The 17,193-nt window shown below is 48.3% G+C and overlaps 2 protein-coding genes across 6 annotated transcripts in view; one reads left to right on the plus strand and one right to left on the minus strand.

The window, feature by feature from the left end:
- Ih (hyperpolarization activated cyclic nucleotide gated potassium channel Ih) overlaps positions 1-17,193 on the plus strand; it is a 415,526-nt gene that overhangs the window by 373,396 nt on the left and 24,937 nt on the right. For all 5 annotated transcript variants that reach the window (XM_089545515.1, XM_089545511.1, XM_089545513.1 and 2 more), the window contains 2 exons: positions 10,813-11,040; positions 14,275-14,574. In XM_089545515.1, coding sequence (XP_089401641.1) covers positions 10,813-11,040; positions 14,275-14,574 — 528 coding nt within the window. The remainder of the gene's footprint in view (positions 1-10,812; positions 11,041-14,274; positions 14,575-17,193) is intronic.
- The window catches only part of LOC149342963 (uncharacterized), a 162,038-nt gene that overhangs the window by 71,442 nt on the left and 73,403 nt on the right, over positions 1-17,193 (minus strand). The window lies entirely within an intron of this gene.

Genomic DNA, 17,193 nt, shown 5'->3' on the forward strand with positions numbered 1-17,193 from the left:
TGCAGGGCGCAGAGTGTATGCCTGCATCCAGTGTGCGGGAGTTCGTGCACGGAGCCCGAACGAGAACCCGAACGATTGCGCAGAGCGAGGCTCGATATACAGGCCGGGGGACAACGTTGTCGCCGGCAATATGGAAGTCGGAGGGATCAAAGAGTCGTTTGGAGGGCCGGCCAAAATGACACAGCTCGGACAAAGAGAGAGAGAGAGACAAAAAGGGGGGGGGGGGGGGGGGGGGGGGGAGAGATTGTGAACTCTAACATGCGCGTCGGTACTAAGTGGCAAGAAGAACGACTGAAAGAGATGTGTGAACGAGAGAGGGGGGGGGGGGGGGGGGGTGAGCTGGAAAGATCGGAGACCGGTAGTGTAATGTAGCAGGAGACGAGGTAATGAAAAAAAGTAAAATTGCGGCCCGCCGTCGACACGCGTATTGCGAGGCCAGTCTTATTGGCGCGCGCGCTCGTTCTCCCCGAGCTGCAACTCTCTGACGCGCCGCTGTCATTGTTTGGTCGTCAAGAGAAGTACACTGCGACGTTTCCGATACGCGTGCGCGGCACGGACTAACAGAAGCGGGAGATAATATACGCTAGTCGGTGACGTTTTCACGGTGCACCAAGCAGTGTAGAAGAAAAGCAAACAAAAAGCAACAACAAAGTGTTGGGTCCATCCATCCGCGCGAATGCGTTAGCTAATGAACCTTCCAGCGGACACTTGAGCCCCGTGAAGGACGCGCGCAAGAACTGAAACATAAACCTCGTGTGAGGAGGAGGAATGGCGAGAATAAGAGGGAGCAGGGGCGGCGCTATAACACAGTTTTCTTTTTTTTTAATGCACTGCCTCAGTGAAGGAACGGTCTGTGCTGTTTGGCGTATCCTGCTCTGTATTTACTGCGTTGATACGGTGACGTCCTCTTTCTCACGCACGTCTCTGACGTCAGCGTTCATTCACGTGCGCATTAATATCGACGTCGTCACGGTTGTGGATTGCGGTGCCTTCTTTTCTGGTTAATTTGGAGCATTTTTTTTTTTTTGGGGGGGGGGGGGGGTATCATTCGCAATGTCGCGCGTGTCACGTTGTGTGCAAATGAAGCCATGCCGTTGTGCGCGTGTGTGTGCTTGTATGTGCACCTACAGCCCTACTAATATCGTTAAACGTAACGTTTTAAAACTTAGAACACTCCTAAACAAAAACTACAACAAATTTTTCTGTCCCGGCTTAATAACTTACTTGCCTTTTTCTTTAAAGCAGACCGCGTTCATTCTCCGACGCTACGTCAGCGCTGGAAACTCCACTAGGCATCCATCATCCGCCCGGTTTGAAGTTTACATCCCTCACGTCCGTTCTTCTGTAATTTTATTATCGTCAAGAAACTCAATGTTTGTTTGTTTTTCGCGTGGATTGTGCACGGAAAAGCTGCTTCCTTCCGCGTCTTCCGGCTCCGGAAAAGGCAGGCAGAAAGTTTCCCTTGCCGCGGCCAAACGAGCTGAAAATTGGAGGGAAGATTTTGAGAGAGAGAGAACGACAGAAAGAGTAGGAAACTTTCCCACAAATAAGAAGCAAATTGCAAGCCCTCCGGCGAGAAACGGGTTACGACGTCGTCCCGGCAGTAAAAAAAAAAAGAAAAGAAATACAGACAAATAGAAACAAGAACGTCCTTTCCGAGATAGCGGACAGGCAGGGGTGCACGGACACACATTCGGAGAGCGGTGGTAGCAGCACTTTCCATCCCGGTCTGATTCCTCCCTCCCACCCGCTTCGGGACGGCGTCGGCGGTATGCCAGAGCGGGCCGAGTGCGCCTACACCCAGTGTACGCGCTGCCCAGCGACGGCCGCTGGACCCCGAAGAAACTGCGCGCTCCGAGAGAGCAGTCGCCAACGGAGCGGACGGGTCACGATTGCGGTTAGGTGCTGACAAGCTCAGAAAAGATTCGATGCAATGAGGCCTGGAGAGGAGACTGAAGTGAGGAGAGACAGCAGAACAAGATAAAAACACTTTCTTTTCTTCTTCTTCAGGCGGAATCGGGCACAGCTCAGATGACGAGACCAAGCGAGTTGTCGGTACTTGCGCTGAACTATTCTCCCTCCGAGAGGTACGCGTGTACAATACATTCATTCTTTTTTTTTTTCATCGAATATATGTGAATAAGACTTGTGTATGTCATATTCACAGTACTATTGAGTTCCAGGTGAAAAAGTATGAGTACCACATTTACCCGGTTACAAGTGACGTCATTTCAAGAGACTCTAAATTCACTTAAGATAGCGAGTACCACATTTACTCAGTTTAGAAGGCACACCTAAGCATCAAACACAAATTTGGCAAACGCGAGATTGTGCTCAAAGAATGCCCTGAGAGGAACTCACTAAAACAAGGCACCCGAGGCAACAGTCCCAACTGGCAACACCTAGACAAGAGAACAACCGCAAACACACAAGGGTCTTTGATTCGCGCTGTTGCCTTCGCCTCCATGACTGCGCAGCAGTTCCCGGTCTAACCCACAAAGGTTCGTGAGAGACCTCGTGAAAAACGACGCGCGTCCGCTCCTCGCTACCGTTGGGGTGCGGCCGCTGGACGCGGGCCAGGCCACGGCAGCGGCGGCGACGGACGGCGGGCCCTTCCTTCTCGAGTCCGAGCCGCCACCCCCGAGCGCGTGCGCCGGCGGCGTCGGCGACGTCGGTGGCGGCAGCGGCAGCAGCAACGATCGATTTCAGCCCAGTTCCTCCACCGCCGCCCTCGCGTCTTTTTCGCGCTTCTTGGCGGTGGCAGCGGTGGTGCCTGTGCCGTGCCCCTTTTGCTTTTCGCCTCTCTCTCTTCCTTCCTCCTTTCTGGCCCTCAGTGCAAAGTCACTCGGCCTATCCCTCCTCCTCCGTCCTGCTCGGGGCACAGGCACGGAGGGGCACCGCTGCTCGCGCACCTCCCCTCCCTACCGTTTCCCTTCCCCTCGCTTCCCGAAGTGTCCTGTCGCCGTCTAGTCTGCGATGGATAAGCGCTCGCCGGTCGCGACCGCCGCCGACGCCGCCACCGGACGTTTTGCTCGCACGCGCGCGACAGTTATTCAACCTCGAAGACGATCGGATCATTGGCAGGCGGGCGGGCGGGTGGGGGTGGAAGGCGGTAGTGGAGGGGCGACTTGGGAGAGAAACGAGAGCGTTTAAACGCAGCAGTGAGACGTTGTCCACGCGTAAAAAGTAAAGGTTCTTAACGACAAGGAGGACAAGGCGCTCCCGCGGCCCATTGATGGCGGCATATCGGGCGGCTACTGTGGCTGAGCGTCACCGCACGCACGCATACGCGTACATGTGCATGCCTACTATAAACCGAGGCAATGCGCAAAAACAAAGGACCTTAAATCGGGATTACAAGACATCCATGCTGTACACTAGCTGGTTTATGGTGCTTTGGGAAAGTTAGCGCACGTCGTATGTCTGCGTTTGTTTCCAATTTACCTTATGAGTTACGCAAAAATGCAGACATTAAGGCATTATTACTGCAGCGGGAGCAGTCGTAATAAGAAACTAAGACCTGTTCGCAGGAACGTGATGTAATATTGCCCTTAGTTTGATACCGAGGCCGCAGCGTGAGAGAGACGATGCTGCTTCCAATTGAATAAATTCGGCATACATGGGCTTAAGTGATATGGGGAGGCCGCCGCGATTACGTGGCAGAAAATACCTCTGCAGCAATTTTCCTTTTAGTTCTTTGTAACTGCCCTTTCTACTTTTGGTTATGTGGTAGGGGTGGGCAATTTTATTCTTATTTCTTTTTCTTAGCCATTCTACTCTCTGTTTATGTGGTAGAAAAACTTACAGCCCAAACTTCTGCCACGAGAGAGAATGCGGGTGCTATAACGATTTTTTGCTTATTACGGTCCTATACTTTGCCTTTAATACAGCCTATGATCTCGCAGAATACTTGTTTATGTGCTTCATTTTGTTTCTGAGACGTAAAAACTTGGCACAACTGAGGACGAACAACGCATAGGGAGCTGCTATTGCAACATGTTTGACGTCCTTCCCATTGCGATTTTTTCTTTTCGTCTGACATCTGCCTTCGGTTTTGCTAAGTATTTACTAAATGGACGACTAACGAAACCGAACCGCCCCCACACTTTCCTGATTCTCTGGCTTCACCGCATTAAGCGTGTCCTTGCAACAAAGCGTTCCCTCTGTAAGCAAATTTTTAGCTGGTGTTCCAATTATCTTATCATCAAAGCGGCATTTCAATGAAACTGGCCTTCCCCCGTGGCTAGACCCAGCGCGTTTTTATATTTATACTTACCTGGTGAGAAAATAAATTGAAGGCTTCTGCTAGTGTTCCTAACGATCAAGGACTAGTACGCTATGTGGAGTTCATACAACGGCTGCTGTAAATTAGATTAACAAAACATTCAAACACCACAGGTTCGTGAAACTTTTTGTGGCGATAAATACATCCCAGACCGCCTGAAATAACAACAGACTGGTACATTACCTTATAAATTTTGCTTCTCTGGTATGAAGAGTATAAGTAAATTCCAAATGCGTTGCCGATTGGTACGCGGGCACCCACCGTAGGGTGGCCGCTTAAAATACACAAGATCAGTTAATATAACAGCGAAAGTTCATTTTCTTCCGAATACTGAATGTAATAACGACATATACAGCTAAGAAGCTGTACTGAGTGTCGTATACGCCGCACCGAAGCGTCGTGGTACAGGTATTACCAGACAAGCCGGCAGGGTTGTGGGTGCTTTTAGAATATACAGGGTGCTTTTTTTGTTAACTTTGCACATTTTTAGTCTAAAAGCTCCGATCTGTTGAAATGGATTGTACAGCAAGATGGACATTATGTGCCTCATATGGATCAATAATTAAACGATTAAGTAAAATAATTATCACATAAACATTTTTAATTTGAAGTTTAAGAGGCAGGATGATATTGCGAAGTTGGTACCCGTCATCACCGAAGGTAAGCCCTGTTTCTAAATTTTCTTAATCACCAGTCTGATTCGCAGTATCGAACGTCAAAAATACGCAGTTGGAATCTTGTTGAGTTGGCTTTCCCGCAATAAAAATTATAAAATGGTGCCATCGTCGCCGAAATATACCTAATTTCTTCTACATCATCAAATGCAGCAACTGCGCCTGTACTTGGTGCATAAGAATTGCGAGAAACGCCATTTTATAGATACGCAATGCGAAAAATCCAACTCAACGAGCTTTCAGATGCATATTTTTTACTTTCCACATTTTTAAACCATTGCTGATTAAGAAAATTTAAAAACACAACTCACCTTCGATGTTGACGATCATCAATCTCACAAACTTACCTTGCCTCTAAAAATTAAAAATACGTTTACAATTTAATTTTAGTCAATTAATCGTATAATTTTTAGTATATATGAGGTACATATCGGCCGCCTTGCCGTAGAATCCAGCTCAACAGACCACATCGACATATCTCTCAAAGTTTTTAAAATAAAAATTTGTCAAGGTTAAAAATATAGTCACCCTGTATATTTAGCAACAAACTTACGCTACGCACAAAAACAGATGCCTACAGGTATCGGACATCGCTCATAAAATGCGCGCAGTTTGCTAACGCAACCGGTAACTCGGAAGGCAGAAAGACATAAAACAGTATAGCGGTGTACAAAGCACAAAGCGCGGGACCAGCGCCCCCGAACGGTTCGGACAGCGGCAACACAATGAAAGACAACTTGTCACAAACCGCAGGACTCTGAGATCTGTTATTAAACAAAAAGATAAATTTTAGCCGAATGGGTATGCGTAGCGGTTGAGGACAGCAAACGTGATGCCCCGTTTGCTCGAATATTTTCTCGTTTTCCGCACGACTTTCTGGCTGTTGTTTCTCACGTCACTAAAGTGTATTTAGCGTGCGTAGAGAAAAAAAAAGCTGCGTTGCAGTTTCATAACAGGCAGTATCTAGGCGTACACAGTCGACAAAAATTACGTCTCATTTCGTGGAAAGCAGAGCAAAGAAGCATGGCGTGACTCTAAATTGCGGCATGAACCAAAGCGCGCACTGCTTCGTCCGTGGCGTGCTCAACACCATCGTCTTCCTCCTTCCTTCGTTGTGCGCGGGCCGCTTGGAGAGCAAGAATTTATCGTCATTCCGAGCGCGGTAAAGCTGTTGGTGAAAGGCTTGGAGTTCAATCTCTAGTGCGCTCATCTATTATAGGTAGGGTTCGTTTACTGTCTCGAACAAAAGTGGATGGTGACCTGCGTTTTATTATTGCTAATTACTGGTTACGATTCGTTTGTTTCGATGAGAATTTGCAAGACATGCGAGAATCTCCGCAGCCGAATCTTGGCTGTCTTCACAAGTAAGCGTTTCATGTCGATAGTACTACATAAGTACTTTTCATGGCGCCCCAAGCTATCAAAAGCGAAAAAGGCGCCTTTCAGATGTGAATTCAGTAGTGTCCTTTGTATTTAAGGTCGTTTCAATCATGACTCGTCAACACGTGTTAAGCGTAATGAAAGTTCAGCTTGGGTGTTTCTTGTGTAGACTGGTCAGACCATGGCTTTACCATTGGCTTTACTTCGTGATTGAGGATGAAGAAATGCGAAAATCACCGTCTCGTGCAATATTTCTGATGGATTTATTAATATCGCGATATCGTACGAGAAACTGGGCTGTAACAACGTTAGATATGAAGAGTATGCGCGAAGCTAATCTCCTCCGTGATGTTCACTGTTTTCTTCGTGTGTTTACTTACATTAATAAAGTGAACAATATTAACAAAGACACCTTATTACCTTATGTGTTCGCAGTGTGACAGCATTAGAAGCGGTTGATACCTTTACCGGAAGTAACGTCACTTCCAGTCTGGTGAAGTCGCTTTCCTCCAGCCAATAGGAATAATCCTCTCTGGTGACGCTACTTCCCTCAGCCAATGGGCGAATTTTATGACCGACGACTCATTTTTTTCCCCCTATGGGGGCTTGGATGCTATCGTACGCTTTTCACGCCGCTAAAGCAGAACCTGACAACGCCAGCAGGACGCCAACGATGTTATCAACATGCACCTTTGTGGTGGGACTTAAAAGTGCCTAAAGAAAAAAAAACATGCACTTTAATAGATGAAAATTCATTGAAGTTTATCATTAGAGGGACCCATGTTGTTTCTGATATCAAGCCGTGGGCGATTTGTAATTAAGGGCTCCCGAGAAGAGCTCGAGGCTGGGACAAGAAAGAGGAGCTCGAGATCAATGAGTGCCGCCACTGCTAATTAGTGTCGCTCGGCTGCTTGAATCGAACTCTTGCTGAACAACCTCATTTTGAAAATTGTTATGCGTCGTGCTGGCGGAACGTCTTAAGATTCCTAGTGCTCTTTTGGACGCTCGCTCTCAAGAAGCGACAGAGCGAGTTTTGATTTAAAAAACCGAGCGAGGACTTCAGTACTTTACGACCTGTTCGCACTTGGTTAACATTCTATGCGCGATGCCGTGTGTTCGATAAACAAACGCTCTCATTTAAGCGTAGAAGAAGCCCGCACAATGAAAACCACTGATTACAGCGGGAACTAGCGTGCTCGACATGATGTTGGTTAGTTTTGTTTGCGCTCCTTCTCAGCTTCTTCAGCTCCTCTCAGACCAAGAAAGGTACGGCGTTATGGCACACCGCTAGGTTGTTTTTTTTTTTTTTCTGCTACGTCATGAAATGTTCGTTTCGAACGCGTGTGAGAGAAAAGAATAACTTTCCGCGACTTGTTTACTTGACGGTCTGTTCGACAATTTTTTTTTTTTTTTAGAAAACAACACGCTCATTCACAGATGAGACAAGCCCGCGTCGCGATGACAGCAATACTCGCTGAAACTAATATAGCTCGTAAGTGATGGCAAGAACGGTCTCACTAACTTCGCACCGCTGGCACGGCAATTGCCAAGCGATGTTCCGAAAAAGCAAGTATATCGCAATTATGCACCTAAACACTTTTCTGTGGCAACTGGTGAAACAAATCTTTCATTACGAAAATCGGGTGACTGTTTGCATTGCAGCAACACACACAGAAAACAAATTTGTACTGGATGAACGAGAAGGTTCATGCACGGATTGAACGACCGCCTTCCATTCGAATAATAACGGACGCGCGCGCTGATGAAGTCAATGTGAGCTCAGCAATTTTTTTTTTTTTTGCGTGCTTTGCGCTCTTTATCCAGGGTTGACGAATGCAACCGCTTTTAGTGAGCCTCTGATGAAAACATTTGTTGGCCGTTTCGCCACTTCCTACGGAACATATTTTTACCGTGATTTAGGACAAACACGTGGAGAGGAACGAACAAAACAGAGTCATGTTACGTTCGTTCAGAACCGAAAGAACGTAATTAGTGTGCTTTTCCCACTGACAACAATGTCTGGAAAACTAAGAAATTGAGATTAATACCAGGTAAGGGCATCAAAGCCTATCCAGCGGCCTATTCAAAGAGTGATTTTAATCAACAAGTTGATCACATTTTAATATTGACATGGCTTAAAAAGGGCAGTACGTAATTACTGTTACTACAGTATAATGAAGCATTTAGAAAAAGACAACAACATAGGTAGTTCCAGTCCCGTGCCACAAAGTACAGCGGCCTGAACCCCATACAAACATAAGAGGACAGTCAAGAAAATAAGTTTTTGCATTGCAGGAAAATAATAAAACCCACCATAAGATAGCGAGATGCTTAGCATTCGCGCTAATACTATACATGACGGAGAAAATATACTTAAAACCATAACGAGGGCATTGCTCTTCGATAAAGAGCGCTTTAGTGAACAGCGAAGCAAATAGCGACTTTAATGGCTAGAAAAGAAAACAGAAAGACATGAACGACTTCGTACGTACCTAATCAAGAATGATGCAGAGAGACAAAGCAGCAATATCGCATTATGAAATCTAGCAGTAGCGTACAGTCAGGGACAAAAGTCTCCGGACCACGTGTTCCTCTAACGAAGCCGATAGCCCTGCTATTAGTCGGCGGCTTGAGACCACACTTGTGGAGGTAAAAGTTAAATTTTTGTTCTTTCACCTCCATAAGTGCGGTCTCCAGCCGCTGTCTGATAGTAGAGCTATAAGCTTCGTTTGAGGAACACGTGGTCCGGAGACTTTTGTCCCCGACTGTACTTATGGCACGCGGCCTCATGAAAAGATATAGTTGCTTCCGAGCTGTTGCAAGGAATTTAATTAGTCATACGCAAACATAGTTAAAGCTTGAAAGCATAAGCTGATGGGCGAGTTGGTTGTACATGATATGATTGAAACAGCGCAAGGCCGAAGGCCAAAAAAGAGAGCAGAGGAAAGGAGGAAAAGGACAACACAGCGCTGTGTTGTCCTTTTCCTCCTTTCCTCTGCTCTCTTTTTTGGCCTTCGGCCTTGCGCTGTTTCAATCATATCATATTATAGTTAAAGCCTGCGTGTTTTTGGTGTCGCGGTGATTTTGTAGCTGACTGCGACTGTAGCTGACTGGCACTGAACTGGCAGTCGCTAGCGACTGCCTAAGTTGGGTGCATGATTAACTATTAGTTCGTTGCCGTGAAAGTTGAATCAAGGAGTCGAGACAATCGGCAAGTTTCTCTCATTTCATCACTTAACAACGCATTTAGTCAGTCACTCAGCTATGACAGTCACTGGATAGTCATCGGGCACGCGAGACAACCATTCGGAAGGCGCTGTCGGCCATTGAGATTCTCGATTTTTCTCAATCTAACCAGACTACAAAATCACTCTTTGTCGGTCCTACCACTCAGTCAAGCCACTCAGACACGCATCCTTCGAGTCATATCAGATTAGGGTCATAAGAGATGTAGCCATTTCACCACACCAGTAGGTCTGTCACTCTCTCTGATCGGTTAGTTACTCAATTATGCCCTTCACTGCTGCATCCGTTACCATTATTGACGACCCACTTTAATTAGTCAGCCTGGCGGCACAGCATTCAGTCAGTCTTTACAGTTGGCAAGCTGCCCAGTTCAGTCAATCAGTCTAGTCAGCCCTGTCAAACATCCAGTATCTGAGTCCACCATTCGAGTCAACGAGCGATTAAGTCAGTTAATACTGTCAGTCAGGCGAATTAGTTATCATTCATTACCCAGTACATCCAGTCCAGCAGGTGGTCGGTATGTACCAGGGATTGCCAGACACGCATATGCCAAGAATCATTAAAAAAAAAATCTTTTTAGTGAAGAGCCTCAACCTGAAGGGGTGCTTGTCCATTTTTTTTTTAATTTTCGCAACAAAGCTGGGGCTAACAGTGAATCGCACGCCTTCAGCGATTGCGCATTCTGTCTCTGTATTGCGATGCGCTATTCGTGAAGCAACACATCTTCAAGAACGTGAAGGAAGCCGTCTTTAGAGGCAAAATTGGAAGGAGAGGAAGGAGGGGGGGGGGGGGGGTGAAAAGATGCCAAAGAGTCGCAAGCCGCACTGAGATATGGGAGGAGCCGCTTGCGGCTTGCGAGCCGCAGTTTCTTGGCCACCCGTTGTATATACCATCAGCTCTGTCAGGTCTGTCTGGTCTACTTGCTCTGTCTTGTCTGTCTTGTCTGTCTTGTCTGTCTTGTCTGTCTTGTCTGTCTTGTCTTTCTTGTCTGTCTTGTCTGTCTTGTCTGTCTTGTCTGTCTTGTCTGTCTTGTCTGTCTTGTCTGTCTTGTCTGTCTTGTCTGTCTTGTCTGTCTTGTCTGTCTTGTCTGTCTTGTCTGTCTTGTCTGTCGGAAAGAAAGTGTGTACTCAGCGGCCTGGAGCACTACAGGAAGGGAATCTCAGCAGCTGACATGGCGTCCCACGTCCGCCCTGCATGCGTGCCTGACGAGCCCTGTTCTTCTTGCAGGAGCTCGGAGGCCCTGGACGCGGAGCCCCCTCCGCCGAGTGCGCCGGCGGCCAACAAGGGCGTGGCGGCCGCTGGTCTGCGAATGGCTAACGGGCGGGTGGCCAGCGGGACCCCTGACGCCTGCCCGGACGCGCACCAGAGCGTCAAGATCTGCATCGATGCCAGCGAGCCCGGCACCGCCACGCCCAAGAACCAGGACGCCGTACAGTTCTTCCCGACGCCGTCCGGGTGAGACAGGGAGCTTCGTATACCATTGCAGAGGGGGCCCTCCTGTGACCACCCCCCATGGGATGCTTGAGATGAAGTCTAAGCATAAAAACAAGGACACAGAAAGACAGACAACACACGGCGACAACACACAGCGCCGTGTGTTGTCTGTCTTTCTGTGTCCTTGTTTCCTTGCGCTACGTTTTTACCTTGCAAATATGAACCAACAAGCCCAAGCATATACCCTTCTAAGCATAAAGTTCTTCATTCCGATTCTAAAGATGCTCAGTGCAAAGACAACAAGAAGGCACAAAAAGGGGAACAACCTCAAGAGCTGAGTTCGAGGAACAAAGCCAGCTGAATTAAAGCTTGCGGTTGTCCCTTTGTATTCTTCCTCGTTATCTTTCAGCTAAGCATCTCAAGAAAGAGGACCCTGCATTCATACTGCACAGAATTTCTTAATATAACTATAGATGGAAAGCTGGCGGCGCTACGCTGCATCCACCATGGAGAGGCGCAGGAATGCCGGGAAGACGAGATTTCTTACTTGGTTTATTACTCGGCTATTTTATGCGGGGGCATAAAATATGGATTCAGCCACAGAAATACAACTCTTTTCGAGGCAAACCTCGAAGAAGCTGCGAAAGTTTCCACACGAGCCTAACACCAAACTTTCACTTGCGTTAAATATATGGAAGACGTGAAAAAATGCAGTATTGAAATAACTTAATCCGCCCACAGAGGAGCCCATCGCGGCCCCGCTTCAAATTTCGAGGTACAACCGACGCTTTCGGCCTAACATTAGTCAAGCCAAACACGAAACTTCGTCTACCCGGCATTCCCGCGGTGGATGAAGTGCTCTTTGAGAAACTCGCATAGACAGTGGCGCCAGCTTTCCCTCTCGGTAATACTTAGAAACTCTATGCATACTGGACAGTAAGTGCGTCTGCGGGGTAGTACCTATAATAAAAGTGGAATAGAAAATATAACAGCCAGGAATTCACTTTATACTTGAGGACCTACGGTTCATTCGCTTCTCGATCGGAACTTCCTCTCGGTTAGCTTCGCATCTTTTTTTGTCTGCTTCCATCGCGCGGGCCTCCAGTGCGCCCACATCTGCGCAGTTGGGAGACATTTGCAGGAAAGGTTTTGGACGGTGGTCGCGTGGCTGCAAGTCATCACAGCTGGCCTTTTGAAGGCAGCGGTGCAAGCTCACGAGGCACGCGCACACACACAGGCACATACCGGAGACTTTCAACGACCGCTTTCTTGCATGCGCACATGGTCCTACCAAATGATCTGAGGAGGGCCGGCGGTGGCCACTTCGCCCGAGTGTTCGCTTCTCTTCTTTGGCGTGTGTGCTTCCCGTGCCATTGCTGCGGAGCCGGGCGACGCAGGACAGAATATAGTCGGGCTATTTGCGGACCCACCGAGCGTCGATCGTTGACAGCGCACGTCCGGCCAACGGCCACAAAGAGCTCTTGTGTGTAGGAAGAAACGATCGCGCAGCTGTAAGGCGGAACAGCAGCAGTTCCCGCGCGCGGGTTCCTCCCTGAGAGCAGTCATGTTCAGATCTACTGGATCATAATCATCATCATCATATCGACCACCACCACCACATCATCATCATCATCATCAGTTCAAATACGTCCTCTGCAAGACAGTTTCCTCAGACTGATCTCTTATAAATACTGCCCTGCAATTACAAAAAAAAAATAGTGTGCACTTTCAAAAAGCCGCAATAGCCTTCGCGCATGCAAGAAAGCGGTCGTTGAAAGCCTCCAGTGTGTGTCTGTGGCCGAAATTGCACTCGTAGTGGCCTCATGAATCATGTGTGCATGCGAGGGCGTCCGTCCACAAGCAGGAACGCACGCATGTACACACACAGAAAATTCAAATTTCTCTATTTTCGATATTTTTTTTATCATAAAGATGTCATCCCTATGCAGAGACCGCTCGTGTCACCTTTGCCACCCACAATTCCAAAGCCTCTAAAGAAGAAAGCTCGGCTAGTAGGTGCTTAGAATAAGTAGCGTGAACAAACCAACACGCAGAAGAGGAAAGTAAACGTCTATGTCGTTCTATGCGAATGCTTGTTCGCGCTAGCTATTATCTCTTCGCAAGCCTCACTATCGTGCGAAAGCACACTACACCTTTGAACAGTGCCCGTTGTGCTGCCTAGGGTTTAAGTACACAAAGGCTGAAAGGACTTACAGACGCCCACTTGTGATCAGCAAAAAAGTACAGGACATGTCGGCTGCTTAAGCTAATAAGCAGGTAAAAATAAGACAGCCTAGTTTCTCACGCAGTTAAACACTGTGTCTTGTTTCTCAAAAAGTAAGCGAATAAATCAGCTAGTCCACTCAATTAACCGTATTATTTACTCCAGTGAGAAAGAGCCTTTACCTAGAGAACTGCGATTCAATTTCTCTATTATTTTCTTTCCTTGGCCGTTGCTTTTAAAAGCGACAAAGTTCTCTACTTGTTCGTTAACGGCCTTGCCGTCATGCAGCTTCTTGCTCGTCTTGTATCATTTTATCGCACGCATCTATCCCATTCAAGTTCTGTCGTAAGGCCAGAGGGCACAAGGTAATTTCTGTGAGGAGCAGACTCTTGATTTAAACTATACATAATTGACAATAAGAACTGGGCACAATCACGCAGAGGTAACAGCAGAAGCAAGCGCAGCTAAGGACTGTGATTGTCCCGCCTTGCTTCCGCGCTCTAAACAGAAAAAAAAAGTAAAAAAGGAGCGAGCTGTCCTCTAGCGCACTGCCTTTTATAAAAGAGAGTGCGCTAGAGGACAGCTTGGTCCCATCTTCTTGGTCCTTCTTGGTTTCATCTAGTGTATTCGTGTTTGGCGTGCACTCTTTATTCTCGAACCGCCCTTACAAAAATCTCCTTGAACAGTCCATAAACTGTCCATAGGCTTCTGTCAATAAAGTCTATATACTGTCTATAGACAAATCCTAGAGGGTAGTCTATAGGCAATACAATTTCTATAGACCGTCTATAGGCAATCCATAGATTTAATACCATGCACTTTTAATAGACTTTTGTCTATAGACAGTCTATAGATTATAAATAGACAAAAATTAATACCAATAGGAAGACAATAGAGTCTATAAGATGTCTATAGACTGTCTATAGACCATTTTTATAAGGGTGTAGTTCCTCAAAGCTATCGCCGAGAGCCCGTAAGATCGAGCTGTGCACCTGACCCACCCTGCGTGACGCGCACGGCTGTCCGAGCAGCGAGCAGGTCCGCGCGGCGTCCGACGGCAGCGCGGCGGCCAACGCGGCGGGCCGCGCCGTGAAGGAGGGCGACGACGTGTCCCTCTACGGCACCCCCAAGGAAGAGCTGGGGCCCGGCGGCGGAGGAGGCCTGTCCGAGGCCAAGGCGTCCTTCATGCGCAACCAGCTGGAGGCCCTGTTCCAGCCGTCCGACAACAAGCTGGCCATGAAGCTGTTTGGATCCAAGAAGGCGCTCATGAAGGAGCGCATCCGGCAGAAGGCCGCCGGACACTGGATCATTCACCCGTGCAGTAATTTCAGGTACTCCGCTCATTGCTGCTCTCTCCTGGCTGATTGATAATGAGCGTTCAATGCTATAGCTGTGAACCTCAGAGCAGCTGACGCGGAACTGCTCGTCCGTCTTATAGGCTTACATTACGACCGCCTAACGATCTTGCCCTGTAGGCCTCAACTAGTAAAATTGAGTGCCGTCAGTAAAAAGAAAGAAAACAAAGATGCCTAACGTTATAAAGGAAAATGAAGACACTGTCGCCAAAAATCAGTGGCACTTCTAGTAAGCGTCTGCTATATTCCAAACTTTGTTATTTAGCAAAATTAAGAAGCGCAGGCGGTCAAAGGTCAAATGAAAACCTTCTGCCCCGTTTCGTGCACGAGCAGATGGAGATGCCTGCCATTCCTGGATAACTAATAGCGAGACAACTGTTACTACGAAAGTCCACGCCTGAGATATACGCCGTTCAGGGTCAAACTGCCTTAACGGCCTCAAGGCTTCTTTCCGGCAGCGCCATGGCAGTACGCTAGCTAGGTTTCGCAGAAGCTAGATGTTCGCTATAGCTCTTAACCAGGACCGTCCGTCTGGCTGGCGACCCAGAGGCTCTCACAGCTTGCTCATTTAAAGAATTTGCTCGCTCAATTACGAAGCCCATGTCCATTCCGAGGAGCCGAAAATTCCCCCCGTTAGCTCAAATGCGCGTCTTTAAAGCCGGCAGGAGGAGCCACAATCACCATTCCCGTCGTCTGTCTCTAAATCAGCCCCGGGGCACGCTCCCCACTCGGGCAGGCAAGACGTAGGCGCTACTCGTTTCGAGCCATTAAACAAAAAAAGGAACAAAAAACGGCGCTATTCACTCTCCGTTCAAACAAATTTCTCGGGAGGTTGCACAGCCTCTTCTAAATTGGCGCGGCGCACACTACGTGTTCCTAGAGAGCCCAGAGGACCACGTTCCTCTCCTCTCTCCTGTTTATCCTCCTCCTCCTTTTCTTCCTCGCACAAGAGGGTGTTATGCAAATAGGCAGCTCCTCGCTACTCCCACTGTGCGCGCGCTGAGAAATAAATAGGACGCAATAACACTGCTGCAAGCAGCGACGACGACGACGGCGAACAGCTGGTTTCCCAGAGCCACTCTGAAAACAGTGCAAAATGCGACGAGGCGCTTTGGCCGCCAGAGGGGTAAGAGGGGGAAATGGGGGGAGGGGAGGGAGAGAGGAGGGATGATATGCGCTCACTCTATGGGCGCGTAATGGATTCGCGATTGGGCTTTAATGACATCGCCGACCACCCGCTGGTAGGAGGGGGGGGGGGGGGGGGGGGGGTGACGTGGGACAGGGCGAGGAGGAACGTTAGCAGGAGGAGGGTGTGGGAGGGCGCACGAGGTCCACCCTTCTCTGGAACTCGACGAAAGTGCGTCGAGCGATTAGACTGGACCGCCGCAAAATATAAGAGCGCGCAGATACGGGAGAGGACGTAAAATGGCTGAGAAGAAGTGTACGACATGGGGTTAGGCTGAGCTGGCTTCAGGTAAGCGGCACGATAAAATATAGCATGAATAGTGCAAAGGAAACGCCGCTAAATGTGTTGCGTAACGCTTTCCGAGAAAGAAAAAAAAAACATGCGAACGCACTCTGCTGAGTCAGCACAGCAAATAGCTGTTATCCTGACACTGACAGCTCCGTTGACGAGGGATGGAACTGACGTCTAGATCTGACGCTGTTCTCAGCCAAAATATGGAAGGGCAGAACACTCGTGAGGCAATCTGTTAATTAAGAGCGAGGGGCGCATTAATCGAGAATTTTGTAAACCTTCGCGCAATGTGCGATAACAACCCCGCGGACGGGACGATTAAAAATGCTCTGGTTATGCGTTGCGAAACGAGACGAGAGAAGAAGCTCGCGAAGCAACAATATTAATTCGGGAAAACTATTAAAGTTCTCGCTCCATTAAGCAATGATATGTCACCACAGCGCAACAATCATCAAACAATGTTCCTAAGCTTGACTATAAATAGTATCTACAGGAAAAAAATATTGAGAGACGCCGATGTTGCGGCACTTGTACCAGGGTTTCAGCATTGCAGATACTGCCAGTAAGATAAGAGCGCACACAGAGACGGTGGCCGTTTTTAGCACCAGTGAGACGACAACCAGTGGGGCGAACAGATACGCTCTACAAATGGCTTGTCAAAAGATGATGGCCCATAATTAGCTTTTGCTACACTGTTCAACAGCATATTGAAGTTTATGGAATAAAAACAGCCTTGCAGCACCAGCGAGTGTGCACTGATAGCAGAGTAGCGAAAGCCTTTGAAGGCTCATACTCGCGGTGTCCGTCCATGTGCTGGAATCGTGCCAACTGTGGCCTCTCCTCCGCACAGCGGCGCAACCTCCTCCCTCCGTAGCAACCGGCGCGGCGGTGGGGGGCGTATCTGTGCATAGCAACGATGACGTCACACAGTAGCGGTAGAACGAGCACGCGCGCGTTGGCGGTGGCACCGCCGCTCCTTCGCCAGACGTCTCGTTGCAGTCGAGTGAGTGAGACGCATGGCTCCGAAGCGGCCCAGAGAGTCCCTCGTTTACTGCAAGCACCTTTAGGGAATTAAAAGGAATATCGGCGAATTCTGTGGCCATTCCACTGGGGCGCCA

Source organism: Amblyomma mixtum, chromosome 5 (genome assembly GCF_055824585.1).
Source record: "Amblyomma mixtum isolate Tamu chromosome 5, ASM5582458v1, whole genome shotgun sequence".
Taxonomy (NCBI): domain Eukaryota; kingdom Metazoa; phylum Arthropoda; class Arachnida; order Ixodida; family Ixodidae; genus Amblyomma; species Amblyomma mixtum.